The sequence below is a fragment of the Periplaneta americana genome, chromosome 3 (assembly GCF_040183065.1).
Source record: "Periplaneta americana isolate PAMFEO1 chromosome 3, P.americana_PAMFEO1_priV1, whole genome shotgun sequence".
Classification (NCBI taxonomy): domain Eukaryota; kingdom Metazoa; phylum Arthropoda; class Insecta; order Blattodea; family Blattidae; genus Periplaneta; species Periplaneta americana.
Genome location: NC_091119.1, coordinates 116,357,622 through 116,383,522, shown reverse-complemented (window position 1 = coordinate 116,383,522; position 25,901 = coordinate 116,357,622). Strand labels below are relative to the sequence as shown.

Sequence of the window (25,901 nt, the reverse complement as noted above, 5' to 3'; positions counted from 1 at the left end):
CTCGTTTGTTTTGAGAAATAACTATTACCTACAATTCAATATTCCCTATAACTGAAAATATAGTATCCTTTGACCTGATTAATCTAATAGTGTACTTGTTGTATTACGGTCTTGTGAAAGCAGTGTGTCAGATGTTTAAAAAAAAATTGATAGCTCCAAGGGACGTAAACTTGCACTTTCACTGTTTATACTTTTGTCATCATTTATCAGAAATTGTGAAATTGTGCTCACCATTGCAAAAGAAGTTCGAAGTTTCTGCACTCTGCTGTTGGAAATGCCTCAAGCTTACCTGAAATTTAAGTTATTTTTGTTGTATAGCAAATATTGCATGATGAATGTTTTCTTCTGGTGCTTCCAGATTACGTGGATCTTCTTATGTTTACTTGCAGATTAAGGTTAACACACAATTAAAAATGAAAGGCCTTAGAAGATCGCACACTCTTACTGATTAAATAAATATATTTTATTGCTAAGTGAACATAGTGAATACTTTCACATATACAGAGTTGCATAGTGAATTGATTTCTTTTGATTCTCTAAAATTAACAACAAAAAAAAAGAGTGGGTCCAATTATGCAGTTTACAATACTTTATTTTGTACACCAATCTTTGGTCATGAAGAGAAACTTGAACTTTAAAATAAAGATGTGGTCTTCATTGTTTCAATATCTATTGTTCTGTGTAAAGCATAAAGGGAGATAGATGAAACAAAATAATGTTGTCACTGAAAATTGTCAGTTGGAACCAAGAATATCACTTATAAACCAGTTACAAAACCAAACTCTTTATTCAAAAGTCACTTTTTTCCTGCATGAAAAACTTTATAAGAAAGAATATGTAATTATTTTCTTGCATTTCATTCACTTGCATTGAAAACATTTGTCTACCACAAAAATTTCTGAGGAGAAGTTCCTAATCAGTACATTGTGTTATAATTTTTGTTTATTAAAGTATTTTATATTTTCACTTTCTTCACTAAATTAAAGATTGTTTTTTGACGGAACTGATATTTCGGGATATTTAAATAGAAATTTCATGCTACACTTTTAGCTTGTTCATTCCCTTTCCATAGGTGTCATAAATGAAAATTGTTTGCTCTAGATACTTCACATCTCACTCACTCTTGCTACATACAAATAATATGCGTCTATTTAAACGTTCAATTTGTAAGTGAAGTTAATAATAACCAGGGTTAGGAAGTTAATGTATTTGCATGTTTCTTTCAAAGATTGTTATTGATTCACTGATTAACTATCTGAGCGAAATACACATTCTCTATTCTCTTAGATGAATTTTCATTGTGCATATAAATTCATATATATTTAACTTTCAATAACTGCATTATTATAATCTAATGTATTTCAGCATTGGCCTAATTAAAATAGGATTTAAACTTAAAGGCCCCAAAAGGTTTTAAAATTATCTTTTTAGATTTTAACTAATTTACTGATTAAATGTAAAATGAAATCTCTTTATGGCTCCCAAGAGTTCTGGTACTCTCTATACTTGCTCTCCCCTTATTCTCTCTCTTCAGACATAGACCTGTCTAAAGACTTCCATTATCTGTGGAACAATTAACATCTTTTGAGTATGTGTCAACATTTTGTGACGTTTAAAGAGTTTTTCTCATTAAAGGAGTATCTTAAGATACAGTAGCCATAAATTTACCATGGAGAGTATCCGACACATTATGGGTGTGATCTACAATTTTATTTAAATGTATTTTAGATGCACATCAACTTTTGAACAATAAATATAATACATCTTGATTACACCTTTTAACAATATATCACTTTGGAAAACGTATTATATATCTTTCACGTGTTAAATTTTATGTTACCTTGTTAACATGTTTCGGCCTGCTATTGGCCATCATTAAAACTGGTTTTTGCTGGTCTTGGTAACATAAAATTTAACACGTGAAAGATATATAATACGTTTTCCAAAATAAATATAAGTTTACATGGGACAAGTGCTACAGTTTACGAATATTTAGTGCATGTGGTTTGACTTTCGGCATTTTTAACACTGTGTGTTCCCGTCCTGGACTATCACTCTTCACAAAGACACTGCTCTGTTTTCTAGACCCTTCCTTGGTTAATCTATTCCAAAAAATGCGGGAATTTCCCCACTTCTCGAGACAAGCCAATATCCATGCCTCTTAAGCTGCTGGCCAGGGCATTCACCCATTCTTGACGTGATAAGTGATGCATTTGTCTGCATGATACTGATGTCATAATGTGGCATCTTATTTTTATTTGTTTCGGTCGAAAGTAAAAAAATCAGTACTAAAATAACTCATTTTAAACCAGTTTTGAAGATTTTTTTAATGTGAGTGTTAAAATATGTCAAATAAGCATACATTTTCTAAAATATGACACAATAATTTAAAAGAGCATAAATATGGATTTATAAGCACACTGAAATTCATTCAGGACACTAGAAAATTCGTAATTCGTACAAATAATTTATTAGCACAGGCATGCCAGAAATCAAACTCTAAATGTGCAGTTTTGTGTGCGGATCGCCGGTCTGTGCAGACTGCATCACTCGAGCGTTGCTCTTACCCGTTCTTAGCTGGAGAGGTGTACAATAATCTATTCTGCGCTTCTAGGGTTGGATTAAATAGGCATTTGGACATTATAAACACACTTAGCAGAAGGAAAAAAACACGATTATTATCAGTGTCTATACTTGACAACTGTAATACAAGAAACTTTAGGTTTACTCAGTTACACTTCACAAAATAGTGGTTTGTAAAGCATAATTTAGTAATATGATTTTTATGTAGTATTTGAAGAAAAAAATATTGCAGTAATTTCGAAACAACAAAAAACGAACAAGCATTTCATTTTACGTAGTAGATACTAATTATTTTAAAGTAATAGACCCTACTCTTTCATTGTTCGTCGAGCATTATTATTTATTGGGACCATTGGTACACAAATGTTGAAAATATTATACTCCCAATTAATTACATGCAGTAGTATATTGTAAAGTTTTAACACTGAAATCTTTTCCTTGCTGTATGTCAATATAAATTAACGTTAACATTAATATTAATAAATAATATAAATTAAGCTTAGAATTTAAATTCACATATAGTTTATTTGGAAAATGTTGAGAGCAAGTATCGACAAGTTGGGAGCATTACTGAAAGAAATTAAAAGTGTAGTGGAGCGACGATTTTCTATTTATGTCAGGTTTAAAGATTTATTAATGTATTATCATAATATAGTGACGTGAGATTGAAAGTTTGCCATTATATATTTTTCCAGAAAATTTTTCCGCCTTGCAAATAGTTGCTATCTTTGCTCCTTACAACCTCAAGAGCTTCATATGTATTCATCACTATATTCTCATCACTTACCAGCTTATGAAATGAAAATCGTAAGTTGTCTAATCTTTGATGGCTGTGTTAGTACAGACTCCAAAACAATGTCATTGTCAAGTTCGTTTTGCCGTGAGAGTACTGATTAAGAAATAAGCGCTGGTGAATATCATATTCTGAGAACTTTACTAATCTGATCTAAACTGTCACAACACTATTACCTCGACATGGACTGATGAAAGCCTTTGATTTTAAAATAATTATTGTCGGCTGAGGAAAACATTATAACAATTATGTTATATGATTCGTAATTTCTCTTCTTCGGTATCTGTGAACTCCTCACTTTATTTATCATAACTCAATCACAGTCATAGCCAAATCAGCACATGTACTGAAACTGCATTACTGAAAGAAAAGCTGATATGTTGTTGCAGATCTGTATAGCCCTGTCGCGTTCCCCTCCAAGGCGATTCACTCCCTCCAGGTAGGGGAATAGAAAGTGCACATCGCACAGAGACTACTGCGCAATGTGCAGGGTTTTGGCATGCCTGTATTAGCATATCAATAACAGTATTTAAAAAATATACAAATGCATGAACTTCGTACCCTGCTTAGTTGTTGTTGCTTCCCAAGCTGATATCTTGGTTACATCTATCTGTTGAACTACCATTAACTTTCTTAATGTGTTGTAGTGTAGAAGACTATTTTAGCCTACAACCTATGTCATCAAGTTTTTCTTCGGTTAGAACACAATTTAATGTGCCTTCTTTTCTTATTTGAACATAAGCCTGTTTAATTCACTTTTTTGTTTTCATTAAATTCTGGATTATTGAATTAGGTGATTGTTGAATGCCAGGATATATATTCTTCTTTGAAAGTAACGATTGCACTGTCAGTAACATCAGGCATAATACTATTCTTCTCCCAGTATTCACTCTCTGGTTCTTCTGCATGTCTACAATATCCTTCCCAATCCACTCCATTAACAAAGGAGATAGTGTTAATTTCAATTTCCCTTGGTTTACTAAGGACAAATCTCTAGTTACGTTATGGATTAGACCTCCTGACCTGTTTCGCTTTCACAAAATTTTATTGTTCTCTCCAATGTTTTCTAGGTATATAAATCATCAGCATACTCCACGGTATGTTCAGGTCTGCAATTTTTTTTTATCCCAGAGCACAGATTAGGCCTCCTGGCTTATTCCAGCTTAGCAGAGTTTTGTTTGATTTAAAAATTTTTCTCTTCAAAATTTGTGTCTGCCAACATTCCATTTTCCTTTGGATGAATGACGAACAATCAAGAATCAGTGATTAAAAAAAAAAAAATTCTTTTTCAATTGGCTTCAGAGTCCGCCAAAAAAATGTATACACTCTTTAAGGAACGAAAACTATTTATTATGTGTTTGTTTTACATTTAAATACTAATCACACATGTAGTACTGTCTTCAGTTAAGCACATGCTTACTTTAGATGTTCAAAATGTTTGCCATTGGCATAATGCAACAATATCCTGATACAGTCTGACAAAGAGTGTATACATTTTTTGGCAGATTCTGTATATTTGTAATGGTATTCCAAGTCCCACTCTATAGCATCGTGATCTAAGGCATCATGCCTGGACTCACATTACAGAATGAGAGCTGGTTCAAGTTCTCATGAGTAAGAAATATTCTAATGAAATTTCGGCCAGGGTATGGGACCGGTGTTCACCCAGCATCGTGATGAATTTGGAAAGCTACAAAAAGATAGCAAAATCCTGTTATAAAAACCACCAACAATGGTTGGGAGGGATGTTATGCTGACCATATGATACCCCCATACTTACTGGATGATCATTCACCTCTGCTGAGACATATGAACATGAGACCAGTTGGCTGTCAGCCTTGGGCCTCTATGATTATTATTATTATTATTATTATTATTATTACTACTACTACTACTACTGCTGCTGCTGCTGCTGCTGCTGCTGCTGGTGCTGGTGCTGCTGCTACTGCTACTAAACAAAGACATTATGACGTGATGTGAGAAAATGGCGGGTTTCTGGTGGCTCGCTCCCTGCGGCACTTTTCCAACATTTACTCCAGTCTTGGACAATGTTTTATCGAGTCATTTGCTCTACTCACAGTTCCTATAACATCGTTTCCTTAATATGCAAGTTATATCCACACCTTCAGATTAATTCCCCCCCCCCCCCCGGAATAAGCAACCTTAAAGAACAGACTGCATAATTTTAACAAAATTTATTAATTTATTTCAATATATTTTGATTATATCACGCCTGGTGATACTACCATGAGAACGTCAAAACCTGCGTAGACATAGAAAAATGTTGGATTCAGACTGTGACAGATCGTATGGTCTAAGAGATACGAGATCGGTAACAACCCACATGGAGTTGGATTATGTCGACATAAGTTCCTTGCTGGAACATCTTATACAGTGACTCACAAAAGTATTCATATACTAGAGGTACTTATTTATATTTAATGTATAAATTGTGGCATTATTTATATGAATTTAAAAAAAATCCAGATTGTAATTATAAACTTAAATCATTTCTGAACTTTACATAGGATAATAGCAAGGAATATCACAAAATCATAGAAATACGGTGCCACAAATCTTTTGTACGCATCACAAAAGTATTCATATAACACTAATATTCTGTAATCGGTATTGATAGGATAATCTTTCTGTTGTATTACACTTTCTAGCCGTTTAGGCATTGATTTTACCAACTTGTTTGTTACTGGTGGTGAAATAGCCTGCCATTCTTCTTGAAGTTTTTATTTAAGATCAGCTGCATTTCGAATTTGTTTTCCAAGGTGAGACCACAAATTTTCTATCAGATTGATATCTGGCAATTGGGGAGGTGGTTCCAGTACTTTAGGGCAATTGTATAATACCCAAGTACCTGCAAGTAGTGACTTATGCTTGGGGTCATTGTCTGGTAGAATTTGAAACTACTCTCTGTGCTCATTTTTATAGCACTCTTTTTTAAATGTTTCTTCAGTATGTTTACGTACTTGTATTGGTCCATTGTGCCTTCAATGAAGACTAGATTTCCAACACTGCTGGAGGACATACAACCCCATACTAGTACTGAACCACATAGTGAAACTAAGATTTTTTTTTTATATTCAGTTCGTCATTTGGTTTTCTCCATACTACTTGTCTACCGTCTGATCCAAAAATGTTATATTTACTTTCATCAGTAAATATCACATCCTTCCAAAAGTCTTCTGTTGCCATTGCATGTTACACAGCGTAGTCCAGTCTCTTTTTACTGTTTACTGCACTGATATACGAGTTTTTTCTAGTTACTCTCCCATTATAATTGTTCCTCCTTAACATTCTTCTTACAGTTTCTGGACCTACTTTTACACCAATATTGTTTTTACAGCTAGAAGCAATCATGGGAGCACTTATTTTTGGATTTTATTTATTTACAATAAATTGCTCACTTCTTTGAGTCAGTAGTTTAGGATGTCCTGATTTTGGCTCATCTTGAAGCCCGTTTCCTTTCTTGAATTTATTGATTGACTGGAGTGTAGAAACAGATTTGCCCATGCTTTCTTTAATCTGTCTGCTGTATGTTTTACCTTTCTTCAAATTATCAACTATCAGCTAACGTAACTCAATTGATGTGTTTTTACTTTTACACGCCATTGTACTGTTTGTAAGAGCAGTAGATCGTACAGCTCTATGTACAACTATATCTTGAGTGCATCCTCGCCTGTTTCTCCATTCAGGACAAAACATTAACCGATATTTCAGAGCTGTGTACAAATACCTTTATGGTACGTATGAATACTTTTGTGATGCGACATTATTGTTTGTTTTATTTCAATTACATCACATTTTGCAGGAAAGAACTGTTTTCTCTACACAAAGTACCTAACATGAGCTATTTACGTTTTTCATTCATATTTGAACAATATTAAAATTACTGTCTTTCACAATACTATATATTAACATTGGAATGTGATTAATATCTCATGCGTAAGAATACTTTTGAGAGTCACCGTATTTAATTCTTCTCTCGATATCTTTCACTATTACGAGCTTCACATATTCTAACCGTGAATGGTTACCACTGTAGATTTTGAGCTTTTATAACTATTGCTTTGAACTTTCTGGTTCATATGATGTTGCGATGGATTGCATAATTCCAGTTTAAAGTAGTATTAATTAGAACATTCTAGCATCACCTGGAATCGAAGTTCGAAATTAAAAAGTAGTAAGAAAGGAAGGACCAAATATCGAACCATTTTAGGCAGTCGAAACATTCATATGAAGACATCACTCTAGCTAAGAGCCAAGAACTATCTTCGAGAGATCCGCATATTATAAATGTTTGTTTCTTTACTCAGACGCATTGTATGATTTTACTTACTTACTTTCTTACTTACTGGAGGTTCATTGCTGCGCTCCCATAAACCCGCCATTGATCCCTATCCTGTGCAAGATTAATCCAGTCTCTATCATCATATCCCACCTCCCTCAAATCCATGTGAATATTATCCTTCCATCTATCCTTCCCCCAAACGTCTCCCAACCAACACACTATATGCATTTCTGGATTCGCCCATACGTGCTACATGCTCTGCCCATTTCAAAGTCTGGATTTAATGTTCCTAATTATGTCAGGTGAAGAATACAATGCATGCAGTTCTGCGTTGTGTAACTTCCTCCATTCTCCTGTAACTTCATCTCTCTTAGCCCCAAATATTTTCCTAAGAACCTTATTCTCAAACACCCTTAACCTCTGTTCCTCTCTCAAAGTGAGAGTCCAAGTTTCACAACCATACAGAACAACCAGTAATATAACTGTGTTATAAATTATAACTTTTAGATTTTTTGACAGCGGACTAGATGACAAAAGTTTCTCAACTGAATAATAACAGGCATTTCCCAATATTTATTCTGCATTTAATTTCCTCCAGAGTCATATGAATTAATGTATCATATAGTCCAACAAACCTATGTCTATTTATTACTTTAGCTGTTCGCAATCATTATTTAAGCTAAAATACAAGTGCTGCAAATTAGAGAATTTCAATGATGAAAAGTATTGTGCATCCACCTTCTAGTCGTGTTGTGCGTGATGCCTAAAACAATTTGTGAACGGCTTGAGTCAGACATCTTGTACAGTATATCCAGCAGTAATGTGTAACAAGATCGAAGTTTCACCAAAAATAATAATTAGACATTTGTGAACAGTCAATACCATTAACTTTAATAATTTCTATATTTGTTTGATTGCTAGTTCCCTAAAGTGACCTCTATTAATATACAACCTCGTATTTGAAATCACTTCCTTTATATTATCTTCTTGTCGACCTGGTTGGCAAGTTGGTATAGCGCTGGCCTTCTATGCCCAAGGTTGCGGGTTCGATCCCGGGCCAGGTCGAGGGCATTTAAGTGTGCTTAAATGCGACAGGCTCATGTCAGTAGATTTACTGGCATGTAAAAGAACTCCTGCGGGACAAAATTCCGGCACATCCGGCGACGCTGATATAACCTCTGCAGTTGCGAGCATCGTTAATAAAACATAACATCAACATTTATATTATCTTCTTTAAGGTACCAGCAACTTTAAGCAAGTTCCGTATATTTGGATCTGCTATTATCATTATTTTGGCATATGAATGAGTAGCTTTTATTTTTTAATTAATTCCGGAACAATATTCTTCCTCATCTTCATAAATTCATAGCTTTCTTTCTGAAAATCCTAGGATGAACTGGACCGATCATCTTCTGTCTCATTGCCATCTTCTGCCAATTTTAGCTTTCCTTTTCACCTAAGTTCAGTTGTTCATTCTTTTTTGTGACTTCTTACCTCTTTCTTTTTCCAATTTTGACATATATTCTTTCAGTCTTTCTGCTTCATCCTTCACTTACTTTTTAATCTCCTGGAACAGTTGTCATTCCGTAGACACAAAAACACTCGGAATTTTTCCCTACTTCTTTTCTGATGCAGAAAGTTGTTTCTCTTCTGGCCAAAACAAAGCCTATTTGAAAGGAGATGCAACTTTTTTAAAGTGCTTCCTTCTTGTGTTTCATTTGGATTCATCTTTTGTGATGTTGAAGGAAGGGACTGAAGATTTGATGATGTGCTGCGATTTGAGTTGACTTGAAATCTTATTAGTAAGCCTACTTGCTGAAAGAGAGAGTCCAGTCTGGGATAACTACGACGAAGTCTTCATTGCCAATGGTAATATAACAGTTTGGTTCTGAGTGGACGGCTGAAAGTACCGAAATTTCTTCATCAGTAAACTTACTATAATTTCTGCATGTTTTTATGATTATTCTTCTGCGACCTGCATAATTTTTCTCCAAACCATAGAAGTGTTTATGTCTTCTTCCTTCATTGTCACCCATCTAGTTTCTAGGGACTTCTGTTTAAAGTAAGGGAATCAATTTTACATTCAACAATTTTTTTTTAAATTCTTACTGAAATTTGATAATCATACGTTGAGTCTTCATGCTGCTGAGAACTTGGGACTTTATCTCTTTCAATGGAAGGAATCTTTGGAAACTCTACAGCATTTGGATCCCAAGGCAATAATCTGTATTTCCTAACACGAGTACCAATTTGTATTTTCTCTGATGTGACAGATACAATATCTTCTTTGAGAAGATATGCCAAATGTCTCTTTATAAGGATTAAATCTTTCATGTTATGGCTCTGTCTGAATGCATTTTGTCTTCCCTCGCCAAAACTTTTCATTGTGCGAAACACTGCAGAGACATTATGAGATGTGCAATATATCCATCTATAAAGAGTAATGTAACTATAGTTTCAGAGAACTAAAAAATACTTATCTCCTTTTCCATCTGCAAAATAATTTATTAATTTAGTATACTTGACTAAGTACTTCGTGTGAATGTACCCTCTTACTTATTTCTGTTTATTAATTTAGATATATTTAATTGTATGTAATAATTCGAAATCAAACTAGTTGTATTTAACTTGTTTATTCCTAGATACATCTGACTATCCCAAGGTACAACATACACCATCCTTAGATACAACAACCCCATTTTACCTGTGAATATTTTGCAGATACAAAAATGGAATAAAGTGGGTTAAAATATGAAACGAAGAGGATGATTGTTTTTATATGCAGGTACATGTATAGTGTCAAGAATTACATTATTTAATGGAAGACCAAAAAAAAAAAAAATTTTTTTGGGCTTTTATAAGAGTGTAAAAATATTAAAAGAAGCCTTACCTTACCTTAGGTAGGCCTATATTAACATTGAGTAATAAAGGATAACGAAATGTTTCCTAAGAAAATCTACGATTTTAAACCCAATAGAAGGATGAAACAAATAACATGATGTGGCCAACTATAACCTTGGTGTGTTTCGATGGTGGTGATATTGATGTTGTAGTGTATTTATAACCAGGGGTGTAGTCCTAAATAAAATAGTATCAGATGCTTCGCGAAAAGTTTATTATTAAGAATATAATAAGAATATTATTATTATTTAGAGTGATAAAACTCTAATGAGACGCTCTTCAAGGAACTGTGTATTTACAGGGACCGTACATTATTTTGACATATACAGTACCGGTATCTATTATAATTTTCTTATTGAATTACATCATTCATGGACAGCAGTACAGTATTACTCCATTATATAATTCGTCAAAGATATTTACAGCACTAGTATATACTTAATTCTTTCGAAAAAAGGTCTTTTATAGTTGCTTGCTTGGTATGTGAACCCTAACAATGAATACTCACTTTTTCAAAACAATTTAAATATGAGTTTACACTGAATGACATTTCATCAGAACAAGAGCTTTCACACTAATTACTGTAACCAGAATCACAATAACAGACACTTCAATACACCAAAGAAAACAAACTGATTAGCAAAAATTTCCAGAATTACGGCTGACTGAGGAAAGTTGTTTGAGAAAGAGGGTGTAGGAAAAGGACAGGGTAGTGTAACTGTATGTAGGCTTAAGGATCGTAAAAGAGGATGGGGTATTATAATTATGTAGGCTTAAGTGCGCAAGTAAGTACTGTATTATTACTGGTATTATTATTATTATTATTATTATTATTCTAATTATTAGTAATGCTGCTGCTATTATACATTCTACCGTACTAATCCATACTTACAGTATATTATAAAATATAAAGGCTAAAGTTGAGTAAGACGCAAGTGAGACAATTATTATTATTATTATTTTAAAAAGGAAAAATTAAGACGTAAGGCACTCCCAGGTTACAAAAAAAAAATAAATAAATAAATAAGACATCGGGGCAGAGTCCTGGCACGACCCCTGTTTATAACTATAAACACTATATAACTGATTTGATAGCTATAAGATGAGGTAAATCAGTTGTTAAAATCGTCATGATAGTAACCAGTGTTAACAATTATAGCTTCACAAATTTCGCCTTGTTTCCACTTTTTTACTTTGACGTTTTCTTAAGAAATCATTAAAACTAACGAGAAAAGAAAAATATTTTGACGTTGTTTGCCCAAAATTGCAGGTGAATACTGAACAATAATATTTAGAGAAACATCCTCTAGAACAAATAAAGGAATTCAAAATAAATAACAATTTCACTGTGTTAATATTTAATTTGCGGTGTTATTTTACCTGATTGACTAGTTTCGATGTCGTTTCCACCATCCTCTGAATTCAATCGGGTAAAACAACTTACTTACAAATGCCTTTCAGAGAACCCAGAGGTTCATTGCTACTCTCACATAAGCCTGCCATCAGTCCCTATCCTGAGCAAGATTAATCCAGTTCCTAGCAACATATCCCACCTCCCTCAACTCCATTTTAATATTATCCTCCCATCTACGTCTCGGCCTCCCCAAAGGTCTCCCAACTAACACTATATGCATTTCTAGATTCACCCATACCCTGCCCATCTCAAATATATGGATTTAATATTCCTAATTATGTCAGGTGAAGAATACAATGCGTGCAGTTCTGTGTTGTGTAACTTTCTCCAATCATCCCTCTTAGCCCCAAATATTTCCCGAAGCACCTTATTTTCGAACACCCTTATCTTCTGTTCCTCAAAGTGAGCATCCAAATAATTTCATAAGTATACAGAACAACTGGTAATAACGGTTCTATAAATTCTAACTTCCAGTATTTTTGAAAGCAGACTAGATGACAAATGCTTCTCAACCGAATAATAACAGGCATTTTCCATATTTATTCTGCGTTTAGGCCTAATTTCCTCTCGAGTGTCATTTCTACTTTTGCTGTTGGTCCAAAATATTTGAATTTTTCCACCTCAGGTAAAATAACACAACAAATTAAATATTAACACAGTGAAGTTGTTGTTTATTTTAAATAGCTTAATAGTTCTTCAGTGATATGAGTGTTAAAAAGAGTGTAATCCTGAATGAAAAATAAGGAAGTTAAAAATTTGGGGCTGAATAAGATGTCAGATGATTGTTAGCATTATGATATGGATCGTATGCGGAGATGAGGAGGAAGACGGAAAAGATGAAAGATTTGAGAATGCTGGGTTTGCAGTGAAGGACCTGCCTTTGGATAGAAAATTATGAATGAATGAAAGAATATTTTAATGTTATGCGATATTTAATTTCGCGCCTCTAGTTTCTGTCGATATATCGAGCTTACCGGGAAGAAATAAACAACCAAAAATCGCATTGCGGCAATTCCTGATATTCAAAATGGACGGCTATCCCCGAACACTGCACTACGTTAACCAAGAGACAAGGTACTTAGTAAACGTTTCTTTTAAGTTTTGAGAATAATTGTCTTGCAGAAGCTGCCAGTCATTATAGGTAATAGTATTATAATGCTAATTTATATTTAATTCATAATCTTTAAAAATATTTCTGGAAACAAGGTACATAAAACGCGTATCTTGATTTGCCTAATGTAGCATTTACACCATAGCATTTACTACTGCATTGTTTGGGCTTGAGGTAAGAGCCGATAAGTGGATTTATAGTACAGTTTTTAATATGAAAGATTGTCACTACAGCATGTAAGTTGTTAAGCCAGTGTTACAGACTTCTTTAAATTATGAGAAACTATATATAGTAGAGAGGCAATGTTTTACCGCCAAATTTACATTTTAGTTCTATGTTTGGCGGCACGACAGTACACAATGAGACTTCAACTCAAGACATGTAATGTTTCAAGGTCGAAACTCGCCTCATCATGTGCATGCTTTGATGAAAGTCAAGTTAGGGAATATGAAAATAATTGTTGTTATAGATTTATATTCGAATTTAGGGTTTTGTATAGCACGCGACACTGACAAAAAAAAAAGTGGGTTCTATCTTCGCGTACTTCAGTAGTGTGGGGAGATACCGAAGTTTCACCGTGGTTATTTAACACTTGAAATAAAGAAGGAGAACACTTTTAAATGAACGCGAAAACCGAAAAGAATATTTTTACGATGTAACGATTATGAGCGAAGCTAACCTAACCTAATGCGAATACCGAAACAAATATTTTTTACAACGTAACAATTATGAGCGAAGCTAACCTAACTCATGTATCGCGTGCTATAGAAAAGCCCGAATTTATTTTACTTTGTAGCACAAAATTTTTCAACAATAGCTTAACCAATGAACCTGATTAAATAATTTGATGTACCTTACCCCCTCTTATTTTCCTTCAGGCAGGTACTGTGGATATTTTTTTATATTTTTTTAACCAAAAATATGCTGCTTGGCGGAGACAATAGTTTGTTTTTATTTTTGTATATTCCCCTCATAGTTGGGAGGGCGAGGGTCCATCCCACAGTTCAGCAAGAAACTCCTACCAAAACCATAGACCAATGGCGGAGTACCAACAGAAAAATGAGGGAAAAACCAACTTGATTATTAACTACCTACCCCAGAATATGACTGAGAAGGAATTGTACAGCATGTTTGTTACCATCGGCCCTGTTGAGAGCTGCCGAGTTATGAAGGATTTCAAGGTAAATTCGTTTTGCGCTGGCAAGAAATGTTTTTTTATTATTATTATTTTGAAGTGAAAGCATGTATATGTGTATTTGTATCATTGGCTTTGTGTTTGAATTGTAGACAGGATATAGCTACGGGTTTGGTTTCGTGAATTATTCCAAGGCAGAAGATGCATCTCGAGCAATTGGCACATTAAATGGCCTGCAGGTTCAAAACAAGAGGTTGAAGGTGTCGTTTGCTCGTCCAAGTGGTGACGAAATTAAGGAAACAAATCTTTATGTCACAAATTTGCCACGGTAAGAAAGAAATACAAGAAGAAATAGTTTTTCTTGACTGAGTTTGCTGGTCTTTTCGTTCTAACATTATTTATTGAAATAATGTAGTTAAATGTTGTTTAGGTAGATATAATTACCTTACTTTTAAATTTTTACTCCATGTTTTTGTAATTTTTTTGTTCAACAGGAAGCTGAAATTTGAATAGATGGTAGACAATGTTTCTCTTGTTTGACACGAAATTTCAGCTTTCATTGTAATTAATTTTAAAGAATTTTGTTTTGTGATTATGAGATTAATGAAACAATAATAGGTTGAAATAGTAAAGCGAAAGAAAATTAGATTAAGAAGAAGTTCGCCCTTTAATTTGAATTGCAATTAATACAAATCAAGCTGGATCTGAAAGAACAGAACAGCGGTAAAGGAACTTATCCCACTCTCACAGCTTCTCCTAGCACAGCAGCTGGTCTCTCTCTTTACCCCTTGCTCTGGCTCTCTCTCTCTTTTTTTGTACGGATGAGCGACCTGAAAGGTTACACTGCAGCCTGAGGCTTATTGTGCTACCACTCCTATTCTGTGAATGACTGGGTAGCCGAGCGGCTGTGCTCTTGTACAAGTAGCCTACAGCATGCTGCACTGTGAACTTAATCTGGGCTGTGGTATGTTGATGATGATGATGATGATGATGATGATATGTGAATTATTAATGGCGAAATGAGTCCGAGGTTCAGTGTCGAAAGTTACCTAAAAATTCTGCTTCGCTTAGTTGAGGGAAAATCCCGGAAAAAACACAACCAGGTAACTTTTCCCAATCAGATTTGAATCTGGGCCTGCTCGTTTCACGGTCAGACGTGCTAACCATTACTCCACAGCGGTGGATACCCACTCACTCCCTAGCTCTTACAACAAATCTATACCTGGCAAAATTCGATGTGCATTCGACACTCACGTGGTAAAAATTACACCTATTAATTAGCTTACTTCCATCAAAATTAAATATGCATTTGACAGCCTTCATATGGTAACAGTTACACCAATAACAATTGGAGGGTACAGGGGAAAACACGTTTAGTTCAAATTTTGTAGTTTTTATATTTTAGTTTAATCTTACAGGGGAAAAATTTGCTTGGTTCCACATTATAAACATATTAAGGAAGAAGCTGTCATTGGGTGAAGCCGCAGTATTTCTGTTCAGAAGAGACCAGACATAAAATGAGTGAAAAACAATTGTGTAATACGTCATTTTGAAGCTTGAAATCTCTATTACTTAGATCCATGAATAATCTTGCAAAAATGTACAGAATTTTGAAAGGGAGCTTGAAAATGTTTCCAGTGGTGTAATTTTGTGTTACGTATGGGACAAAGTTTAAAAAGGCTTAAATTTTAATTAAATTATTTGAAATATTTCTACCTATGTTTTCAAAGACATGTACTTAAAAGTCTTTCATATCATACATTTACAAGATTTATTCAATTTAAAAGTTAGTGGTATTCTGTTAAAAATGAGGTCGGTGTCCCATACATAACAAATTAATCGACATTTTTAAACTTTGTGCCTCGTTATCAATGCAGAAAAATTTTTAGTATTTATTTTTTAAAGTATGGTGTTATATTGCAGTTGAAAATACATAAACATAAAAAATGTGGAGTATGAAATAGGCATTAAATTTTATTTTAAAATCTGTTACTGGTGGGACTGTTTCCTTAGATATTAAGGAAATTCCATTTTAGGGAGATATATGTTGTGTAAAATTTGAGAATTTATCAGGTAGTCAGGTTGCCAGCATTATAGAGGAAAAGTCAGCCTCCTATTATGGCTTTGATATACATTATAGCAACATGTAATTAATAGCCCATACATAAAAAACTTGATAATTAAAAAGATAAGTTTCATTACTTATACGGTTTTAGTAGTGCTGCTTGAACTAATGTGATTTTGATCATTATGATAATTTAACTTGCGAAGGAAGTTTTTGTTTCACTTGTTTGATTAGTTATTTTTTTTATTCATAAATATTATATAGGCATACAATATGATGTAATGCTCTTCATGGTGTGCTGTTATTATCCACTTGTAAAGTATGGCTCCTATGACAATTGCAGGAAGAGTGAGAAAACATAGGCAAAAAAAAAATAGAATGAAGAAAATCCAGAGCTTCGGGAAAGTGAAAAATAGAAAGGAGAGAGATTGATAGTATATAGAAATACTTAGGAGTTGTAAAATGAATAAGAGAGAGATTGATCGAGAAAGAATTTGGGAAAGAGAGAGGAAGAGAGTTCAAAGAGAGAGAAAAAAGTTATAAGCTGCTCAACCTCAGATAACAGAGCATCAACATCAAAGATTTCACCACAAGTAATAGGCAAGGCATTCAAGTGGGTTGAATGCAGTCTTCCAACATGTCGGCCTCAGTAGCATAGTTGGTATAGCCCTGGCCTTCTGTGTTCGAGGTTGCGGGTTCGATCCCGGCCCAGTTCGATGGCATTTAAGTGTGTTTAAATGCGACAGGCTCATGTTAGTAGATTTACTGGCATGTAAAAGAATTCCTGTGGGACAAAATTCCGACATTCTGGTGATGCTGATAAAACTAGGTGCGAACGTCGTTAAATAAACCATAATTTAATTTTTCTTCCAACATCTCCAACAAAACAAGTTCATGTTCTTTCCAACACCATTCAAAATCTGTCGCCTTCAAAGGTAAAAAATACTTTCTGAAAACCTTAAACTCTTTGATAAGTGATCTAAAGGAAAGAAAGAAACGGGGTGATGCGCTAAGTGAAGAATAAGAGTGTGAAGTGATACAGTTCTACAGAAGGAATGACATAAGCAGAATAAGACTAGGAAAGAAGGAATATGTTTCTGTGAAAAATCGTGAATCTCGTAAGTGGAAACAAATACAAAATCATATTTTAATCGTGAAAATTCAAGAGGGATACAGTTTGTTAAAAAAAAATCATAATTTTAAAATAGTATTATCCATGTTTAAAACACTGAGACCGTCAGAAGCATTTTCAACATCATGCAAAGTTCACAATGTATGGATGTGCCCCATATTTTAATCGTGAAAATTCAAGAGGGATACAGTTTGTTAAAAAAAAATCATAATTTTAAAATAATATTATCCATGTTTAAAACACTGAGACCGTCAGAAGCATTTTCAACATCATGCAAAGTTCACAATGTATGGATGTGCCCATATGAAAACATAGAAATGCTTATGGAAGGGCTGAATAAAATAAATGCCAATATTTGCACTTCTAGCTGATGAAATTAAGATGATTGAATACAAAATTCAAAATTTGGTTATGTAAGGCACACTCTGAAACAACTTAATACTAGTGTGTCCCATATGTAACCAAGCACTTGTTCCATGCGTAACTTACACTTCTCAGGAATTATATTTTTGTAATTGGAACATGTAAAGGAAAATCTTTGATCTGATAGCACATGTTAAGTAGCTATATATTGTAAAGTAATGCTGAGCACCAAAAAGCATTTTTAACTATAAGTAATTTCAGAAAAAATGAAATGGAAATAAATCAGTTAATAAAGGCTGATTTTCTACTGTCTTGTACGTAACAGGTATTAATTTTTTTCTTTTTTTTTTTTTTTGGTTTTGCACTGAAATGAGATTTTGGATACCTGACGTTTGGTATAATGTAAGGAAAAGCATTATGTTGAATTATATGCGAGTCTGTATTTTAAAAAACTGTAAATTATATTCCAGTTCAAGAAAATGTATTGCAAAATGTCCCATACGTAACACACAAATACTGTGGCTTTACCCCATTCTCAAAGTATGTAAACTCCTGAAAAATTTGCAATATGTGATTAAACGTGTTTTTCCCCTCGATCCTTCAAATGTAAAATGATCGTACTTAGCATAACACAACACTCACCTGTGAAAGTAACACTGTCGGAGACCCACACTGTCACAATTTTTACGCTCCCTCACTCGCAGATGTTACTCCCCAGTGAACATAAGTAGATTCTATATATTATTATTTATATTATTTTAATGTACCGAAGTACATATGATATTTCCATGCAGATATTCTGCGTCATCATACGATGAAAGAGTAATGGAACGGAGAAAAATTCTCTCCGGCGCCGGGATTTGAACCCGGGTTTTCAGCTCTACGTGCTGATGCTCTATCCACTAAGCCACACCGGATACAACCCCGACGCCGGTTTAGTAATGGAACGGAGAAAAATTCTCTCCGGCGCCGGGATTTGAACCCGGGTTTTCAGCTCTACGTGCTGATGCTCTATCCACTAAGCCACACCGGATACAACCCCGACGCCGGTTTAGTAATGGAACGGAGAAAAATTCTCTCCGGTGCCGGGATTTGAACCCTGGTTTTCAGCTCTACGTGCTGATGCTTTATCCACTTAAGCCACACCGGATACAACCCCGGCGTCGGGGTTGTATCCGGTGTGGCTTAAGTGGATAAAGCATCAGCACGTAGAGCTGAAAACCAGGATTCAAATCCCGGCGCCGGAGAGAATTTTTCTCCGTTCCATTACTCTTTCATCGTATAAGTAGATTCATTTTTCCCTTCTTCCTCATGTGCTCTCGTGGCCGTGCAGTCTAAAGAGTTACTCTTTATCAATAGCTTGCATTCGATAGGCAACTTTGACAGATTAAATCCCAGCATAACTGAAGAAATAGGAGGAAAAAAAAGAGAACTGGAGCGAGGAAGTGAGAGTAGAGAGTTTTTTTTCTTCACATTCAGCAATTTATTGACAAAGCATAAAAAAAAATATATATTCTGCCTTTTCATATTTAGTTAATTTCAAAGAATAAATCACATGTATTGTGTCTTGCTGTCAGTGCAATGCATGTGAATACATTGTCATTAATGTAGATGTTAGGAAGTCGGAGGTTGTGGAGCATTGCATATTATTCACTTAAAAAAGATTTTAGAGTTTCATGCTGCTTATAGAAATTTTCATTGTATTGACCTAGATGCTTGATGAATAGATTTTCACTAGAATTTGCACTGTTATAAAACTTCTTCACGTAATAAGTGTTTCAGAAATTTCATGTCCAGATCAAAGTGAATTTGTGTACCAGTCTGAATTATGTATTATTCGGAGCACTTTGTTTTGAACAATTTAAAGAGTTAAAACCCTGTTTTTGGGATATAACACCAAGCTGGAATAACATAAGTTAAGATTGGTAAAATCAGTATTTTGTAGAGCATACATTTTCGTCTTAAACTGAGAACAGGAGATTTGAGAAGAGGAAAAAAAATGAGATGTTCTAAGAAAGTTCTTTGTTGTTGCAGATTTTATGTGCTCGTGCCATAAAAATTTATTATAAAGAGTAATACCAAGATATTTGACATAGTCACTATATTCAATGAAAGGAGACACAGAACTACCCTACCCTAAACTCCTACTTCCACGCTTTCCCACTAGTGTGTCTAGTGAACTAGTGGAGGGAATACTGGGTGGAACTTCTCTGATCTGTTCTTTCAAATTTTTCCTCCACCGTCCTATTTAGTGGATAGGCCTACCAAAACTGACATTTGTAATTAGGCTTTGTGAAGTTATGTTAAATAGTCGTTACAGTGTAATTAGTGCAATGAAAATGAGGCATTTGTAAGTGTATTTCGATATCCTGTTAAGTACTCCATCAGGAAGTTCATCAAAGCTCATCAGAATAATTACTTAGACAACCGTGACAGTTTAATCATTTTTTTTTCAAACGAGGTAGTGTTGATATTCAACATGTCCTCGTGAATATGTCACACTAAACTTCAATGGAGCCTGAAACTTCTTCTGAAAGTAGAAGTTGTTATTTAGTAATTGTCTGAAGACAGGTCTGAACCTCACAAGTGATACCAAGAAGCCACAACAACCAATGCACGAAATCCATAAAGAAAAAAAATGTTTGCATATTCACTATGCAAATATATGAATGGCATCGCAAACTGACACAAAACACAGCACTAAAGTATTGCAACAGCAGTGTACTCAACAATAATACTGTCTACTGTAGAATTAAAAACAATGTAGACATTTTATATATATATATATATATATATAATCGTATGGCTTTTAAGGAACCCGGAGGTTCATTGCCGCCCTAACATAAGGCCACCATTGGTCCCAATCATGAGCAAGATTAATCTAGTCTATACCTTCATATCTCATCTCCTCAAACCCTCCCACCTACGTCTCGATCTTCCCAAAGGTCTTTTTCCCTCCAGTCTCCCAATCAACACTCTATATGCATTTCTGGATTCACCCATACATGCTACATGCTCTGCCCATCGCAGACGTCTGGATTTAATGTTCCTAATTATGTCAGGTGAAGAATAAAATGCATGCAGTTCTGCTTTATGTAACTTTCTCTATTCTCCTGTAACTTCATCCCTCTTAGCCCCAAATATTTTCCTAAGCACCTTGTTCTCAAACATCCTTAACCTCTGTTCCTCTGTCAGAGTGAGAGTCCAAGTTTCACAACCATACAGAAGACCGATAATATAATTGTTTTATGAATTCCAACTTTCAGCTTTTTTGAGAACATACCAGATGATAAAAGCTTTGCAACTGAATAATAACATACATTTCTCATATTTATTCTTCGTTTAATTTCCTCCCAAGTATCATTTACATTTGTTACTGTTGCTCCAAATATGAATTTTTCTACCTTTTCAAAGAATAAATTTCCAATTTTTATATTTCCATTTTGTATAATATTCTCGCAACGACACATAATCATATACTTTGTCTTTCCAGGTTTTACTTCCAAACCCATCTCTTTACTTGCTTCAAGTAAAATTCCCGCGTTTTCCCTAATAGTTTGTGGATTCTCTCCTATCAAAGTCACATCATCCGCATAGATAAGGAGCTGGTGTAACCCGTTCAATTCCAAACCCTCTCTGTTATCCTGAACTTTCCTAATGGCATATTCTAGAGCGAAGTTAAAAAGTAAAGGTGACAGTGCATCTCCTTGCTTTAGCTCGCTGTGAATTGGAAAAGCATCTGACAAAATCTGGCCTATGTGGACTCTGCTGTACATTTCACTGAGACACATTTTAATTAATCAAACTAGTTTCTTGGGAATACCAAATTCAATAAGAATATTAATAAAACTTCTCTCTTAACTGAGTCATATGCCTTTTTGAAATCTATGAATAACTGATGTACTGTACCCTTATACTCCCATTTTTTCTCCACTATCTGCCAAATACAAAAAGCTGATCAATAGTCGATCTATTACGCCTAAAACCACACTGATGATCCCCAATAATTTAATATATATATGGAGTTGATCTCTTCAAAACAATACTGGACAAAATTTTGTACGCTGTCAACAAAAGTGATATTCCTCGAAAGTTACTACAGTTAGTCTTGTCCCCCTTTTTAAAGATAGGTACAATTATGGATTCCTTTCATTGTTCTGATACAATTTCCTTTTCCCTAAGTACAAGCTTATAAATTTCACTAGATAATGCACTTCCACCCTCTTGTATTAATTCTGATGGAATTTAATCAATATCTGGAGACTTGTAATTTTTCATCTTCTCTATCACAATTTCTACTTCAGAAAGTGTGGGTTCGGGTATAAATGGCTCAGCAGTTTGTATTTGAATTTCGTCCTGATCATTTCTATTTGGCCTATGTACATTTAGTAGTTGCCCAAAATAGTTTTTCCATCTTTTCAGGATTAAAATGAGAATCTGCAAGCAAGTCACCATTTTCATTCTTTATTACATTAACTCTTGTCTGATATCCATTCTTAAATTCCTTTATGCCCTTATATAAATCTCTACTATTTGAAATCTCGACCTGATAATGATAAAATACACATTTTTGGTCAAATTTTTGTTACAGTGTTCATAAAATCGATAAAATACATTAAAATTGAAGGAGATATACTACAGTTATATGAGCACTTTTTAAGTCTGCTGAGCTTCTTAATCATACATGTTTCGGAGAATGCTTCTCCATCTTCAGTGATATCAATTTACATGGAACCACTTCGTCAATGTAAATTGATATCACTGAAGATAGAGAAGCATTCTCCGAAACATGTATGATTAAGAAGCTCAACAGACTTAAAAAGTGCTCATACAACTGTAGTATATATCCTTCAATTTTAATGTATTTTATCGACCTGATAATGTTGCTTAGTTTCCTTGTCCTTTAATTTCGGAATATTGAATCTCCTAATATTAACTAGTAGCTCTACTCGCTTGGCTACTGATAGTCTTTCTCTTAATTCTCCAATTACCAAATAATGGTCAGAATTAAAGTCTGCTGCCCTGAAGGTACGAATGTCTACTATACTAATATGTCTTCGTTTATCTATCAAGATGTGGTCTATTTGGTTGTGTGTCAATCCATCTGGAGAAGTCCAGGTATATTTATGTATATCCTTATGGGGAAATGTTGTACTTTTGACAATTAAATTTTTTGATATGACAAAGTTGATTAACTTAACTCCATTATCGTTACTTGTCACGTGTAGGCTCTCTTTGCCAATAGTCAGTTTAAAAATATCCTCCACCCTATTTTAGCATTGAAATCCCCCAATAAAATTTTTGTGTGATATGTAGATAATTGATCAAAAGTATGTTCCAATTCCTCATAGAAGTTATCCTTTATATAGTAGTCTTTCTCTTATGTAGGGGCGTGAGCATTTATAACTATGATATCGCACCATCTACCCTTAAGTACTAAATACAATAACCTGTCACTGATAAGTTCGACCTTTTTTACTGCCGATTTTATTCTTTTATGAACAAAGAATCCTGTTCCTGATTGGCGACTATTGTTTCGTTTCCCATAATACAACACATAATCTCCTGTTTCTAATATGCGATTCCCATCTAACTTAACCTAACCTGTACTCCCCGAAGTCTATTCTATATCTAGCTAGTTCTCTTGCTACTAATATTACCCCTCCTATTCTATATAGACTTGTAACATTCCAAGTACCGAATCTCATAACCTTCTTCCTTTGCTTTGGTCATGCCGGAGAATCAGTCCCATTCTGAGGCTTATTTTGAGGTTTCGTAACAAGCTATTTTTTACAGTGATGAGTTGTTAGCCCTTCGCCCAACCAGCCCTTATCAGCTGTCTGCGACTGCTTATTCAATATATTTGCAGCTATCCTCCATATCTGGAGGCCATGTCCTCATATCATCAACCTGAGAACACTCCATGCCATGGTGATACACAGACATTACATTATCCTGAAATATTTTACATTCCTCTTGAGACTATGTGTGTGTACGTGCGGTTTTTTTTTATCGCTATGAATAGTAATTACATGTCCAATATATCGTCAACAATCCTACAGGGTGAATCAAAAGTCTGGAACCATATAAATGTCTTCCATATGCTCTCTTACCTTGTTTAAAACCTTTCACAAATAACTATTTTAACAGACATTAATTATTGATAGCATATATTATGTCTTTCATATAAGAATATTTCGAAATTTTTTTAGTAAAACGCATTTGTTTCAAAAAAAGGTTAAGTAACCCTCATATAATGTCTAATAACATTAACATTACTCTAAGCCACTGGCGTAATTCAGGCAGTAGCGCATTTGCCTGCTGATTCAGAGTTGCGCTCAGACATGGGTTCGATTCCTGATTGAGCTGATTACCTGTTTGGGTTTTTCCGAGATTTTCCCCAAATATAAGGCAAATGACGGGTAATCTATAACGAGTTCTCGGCCTCATCTCGCTATCATCAATTCCATCGACGCTAAATAAACGAGTAGTTGATACAGTGTTATTAAATAACAAAGTAAAAAAGAAACCTTAATCTGACCAATCAAGAACTACAAGTAATGTAATATTTTGTAATTAATTTTAATAATTCTTAGTTTATAATTACAAGTCCTGAACTTTATATAATATTGTACTAAAGATTCATTTCTTATTGGTGCAGCAATATCACAGAACAGTACTTGGATATGTTGTTTGGCAAGTTCGGTCAAATAGTACAGAAGAATCTCCTCAAAGACAAACTTACAGGAATGCCCCGAGGGGTTGCATTTGTCAGGTGAGTTTTTATTGAGATATGCATATTATTATATATTTACAGAGAGATTTTGGTAATTTATATTTTGTGTGTTTTTGCTTCTTCTCGAAATGGAGTTAATTCATGAGAAGTAAAATATAAATTAACGTACTATTTTGTTTTACTGTAATTTTAAACAGGCTTAATTCCTAAGAGAGAGTCCCAAATTTAAAAATCTTCATTCCTCACCCACCAGACAGACAAAAACAAATTGGAGTCTAGGTGGTGTGTGAAACATACGTGGAATATGTAGACAGATAGGATTATCAGAAACGAACTACATTTTGAAAGAATAATATCTCATTGACATTGCTGAAGGTCCATTCACAATGCAATATGTGAAAATGTAAGTGAAAAGTAATAATAAAGTTCGCTGGCAAGTTTTAGTTCCTCTAACAGTAGATTATTGGGAACGAAGAATAATCTTTCTGCAGTCCACCGCTGTGGAGTAATGGTTGGCATGGCTGACTATGAAACGAGCGGGCCCAGGTTCAAATCCTTGTTGGGACAAATTACCTGGTTGAGGTTTTTTCGAGGGGTTTCTCTCAACTCATTAAGAACAAATACTGGATAACTTTCGGCGCTGGACCCTGGACTCATTTTGCTGGCATTATCATTTTCATATCATTCATATGCTAGATAACTACAGCAGTTGGTAAAGTGTTGTAAAATAACCCACCGAAAAAAAAAATCTTTCCGCAGCCAAGAATTTTGCCAAGTAGTCATCATTGAATTTTTGCTAACATTTTAAAGATGTTCCCAAAGATCTTTTGTTCATTAACACAGGACTTATTTGAACTATTTACTATGAATTATCCTCTCTACATGGCTTTCATTTTGCTCATGCTTGTCAGAAGATGTATAGTGGCAGCCACTGGCTTTGTGTGGTGAACCTTGTAAACTGTCCTGGGGATGAAATGCAATATTCTGGTATTTGTTTGAAATTGAAATTTGGACAAGAAAGTTTGCAAAAATGGAGAGATTAAAAAAGATTTTATTTTATAATTATATATGGTAATTTTCTTCTTTGCTGTGAATGGATTATTGTGGTTGATTATAGTAGCTGTTTTAAACTTAGATTAGATTAGATTAGATTTATTTATTTAACCTGGTAGAGATAAGGCCGTCAGGCCTTCTCTGCCCCTCTACCAGGGGATTACAACTATAACATGAACAATAAGATTACAATTAATATTAAATTTACAATTACAATTACAATAAAAATTAAAGTACGACAAGAATACCTGATTAATGAAAGCTAGACATTTTATCATAGAAGTTAAGAACAAAGAATATTTTTGTATTTAC

The 25,901-nt window shown here is 34.3% G+C and overlaps 1 protein-coding gene across 9 annotated transcripts in view; it reads left to right on the top strand.

Moving 5' to 3' along the window:
• Positions 1-12,916: 12,916 nt before the first annotated feature.
• LOC138696407 (sex-lethal homolog) overlaps positions 12,917-25,901 on the top strand; it is a 42,721-nt gene continuing 29,736 nt past the window's right edge. For 6 of the 9 annotated variants that reach the window (XM_069821336.1, XM_069821344.1, XM_069821338.1 and 3 more), the window contains exons 1-4: positions 12,917-13,068; positions 14,082-14,286; positions 14,393-14,568; positions 24,462-24,575. In XM_069821336.1, the coding sequence (XP_069677437.1) occupies positions 13,022-13,068; positions 14,082-14,286; positions 14,393-14,568; positions 24,462-24,575 (542 nt within the window). In that variant the 5' untranslated portion in view covers positions 12,917-13,021. Of the gene's footprint in view, positions 13,136-13,216; positions 13,342-14,081; positions 14,287-14,392; positions 14,569-24,461; positions 24,576-25,901 lie in introns of those variants that run through there. The other 3 variants (XM_069821341.1, XM_069821342.1, XM_069821337.1) reach the window with 3 other exon arrangements.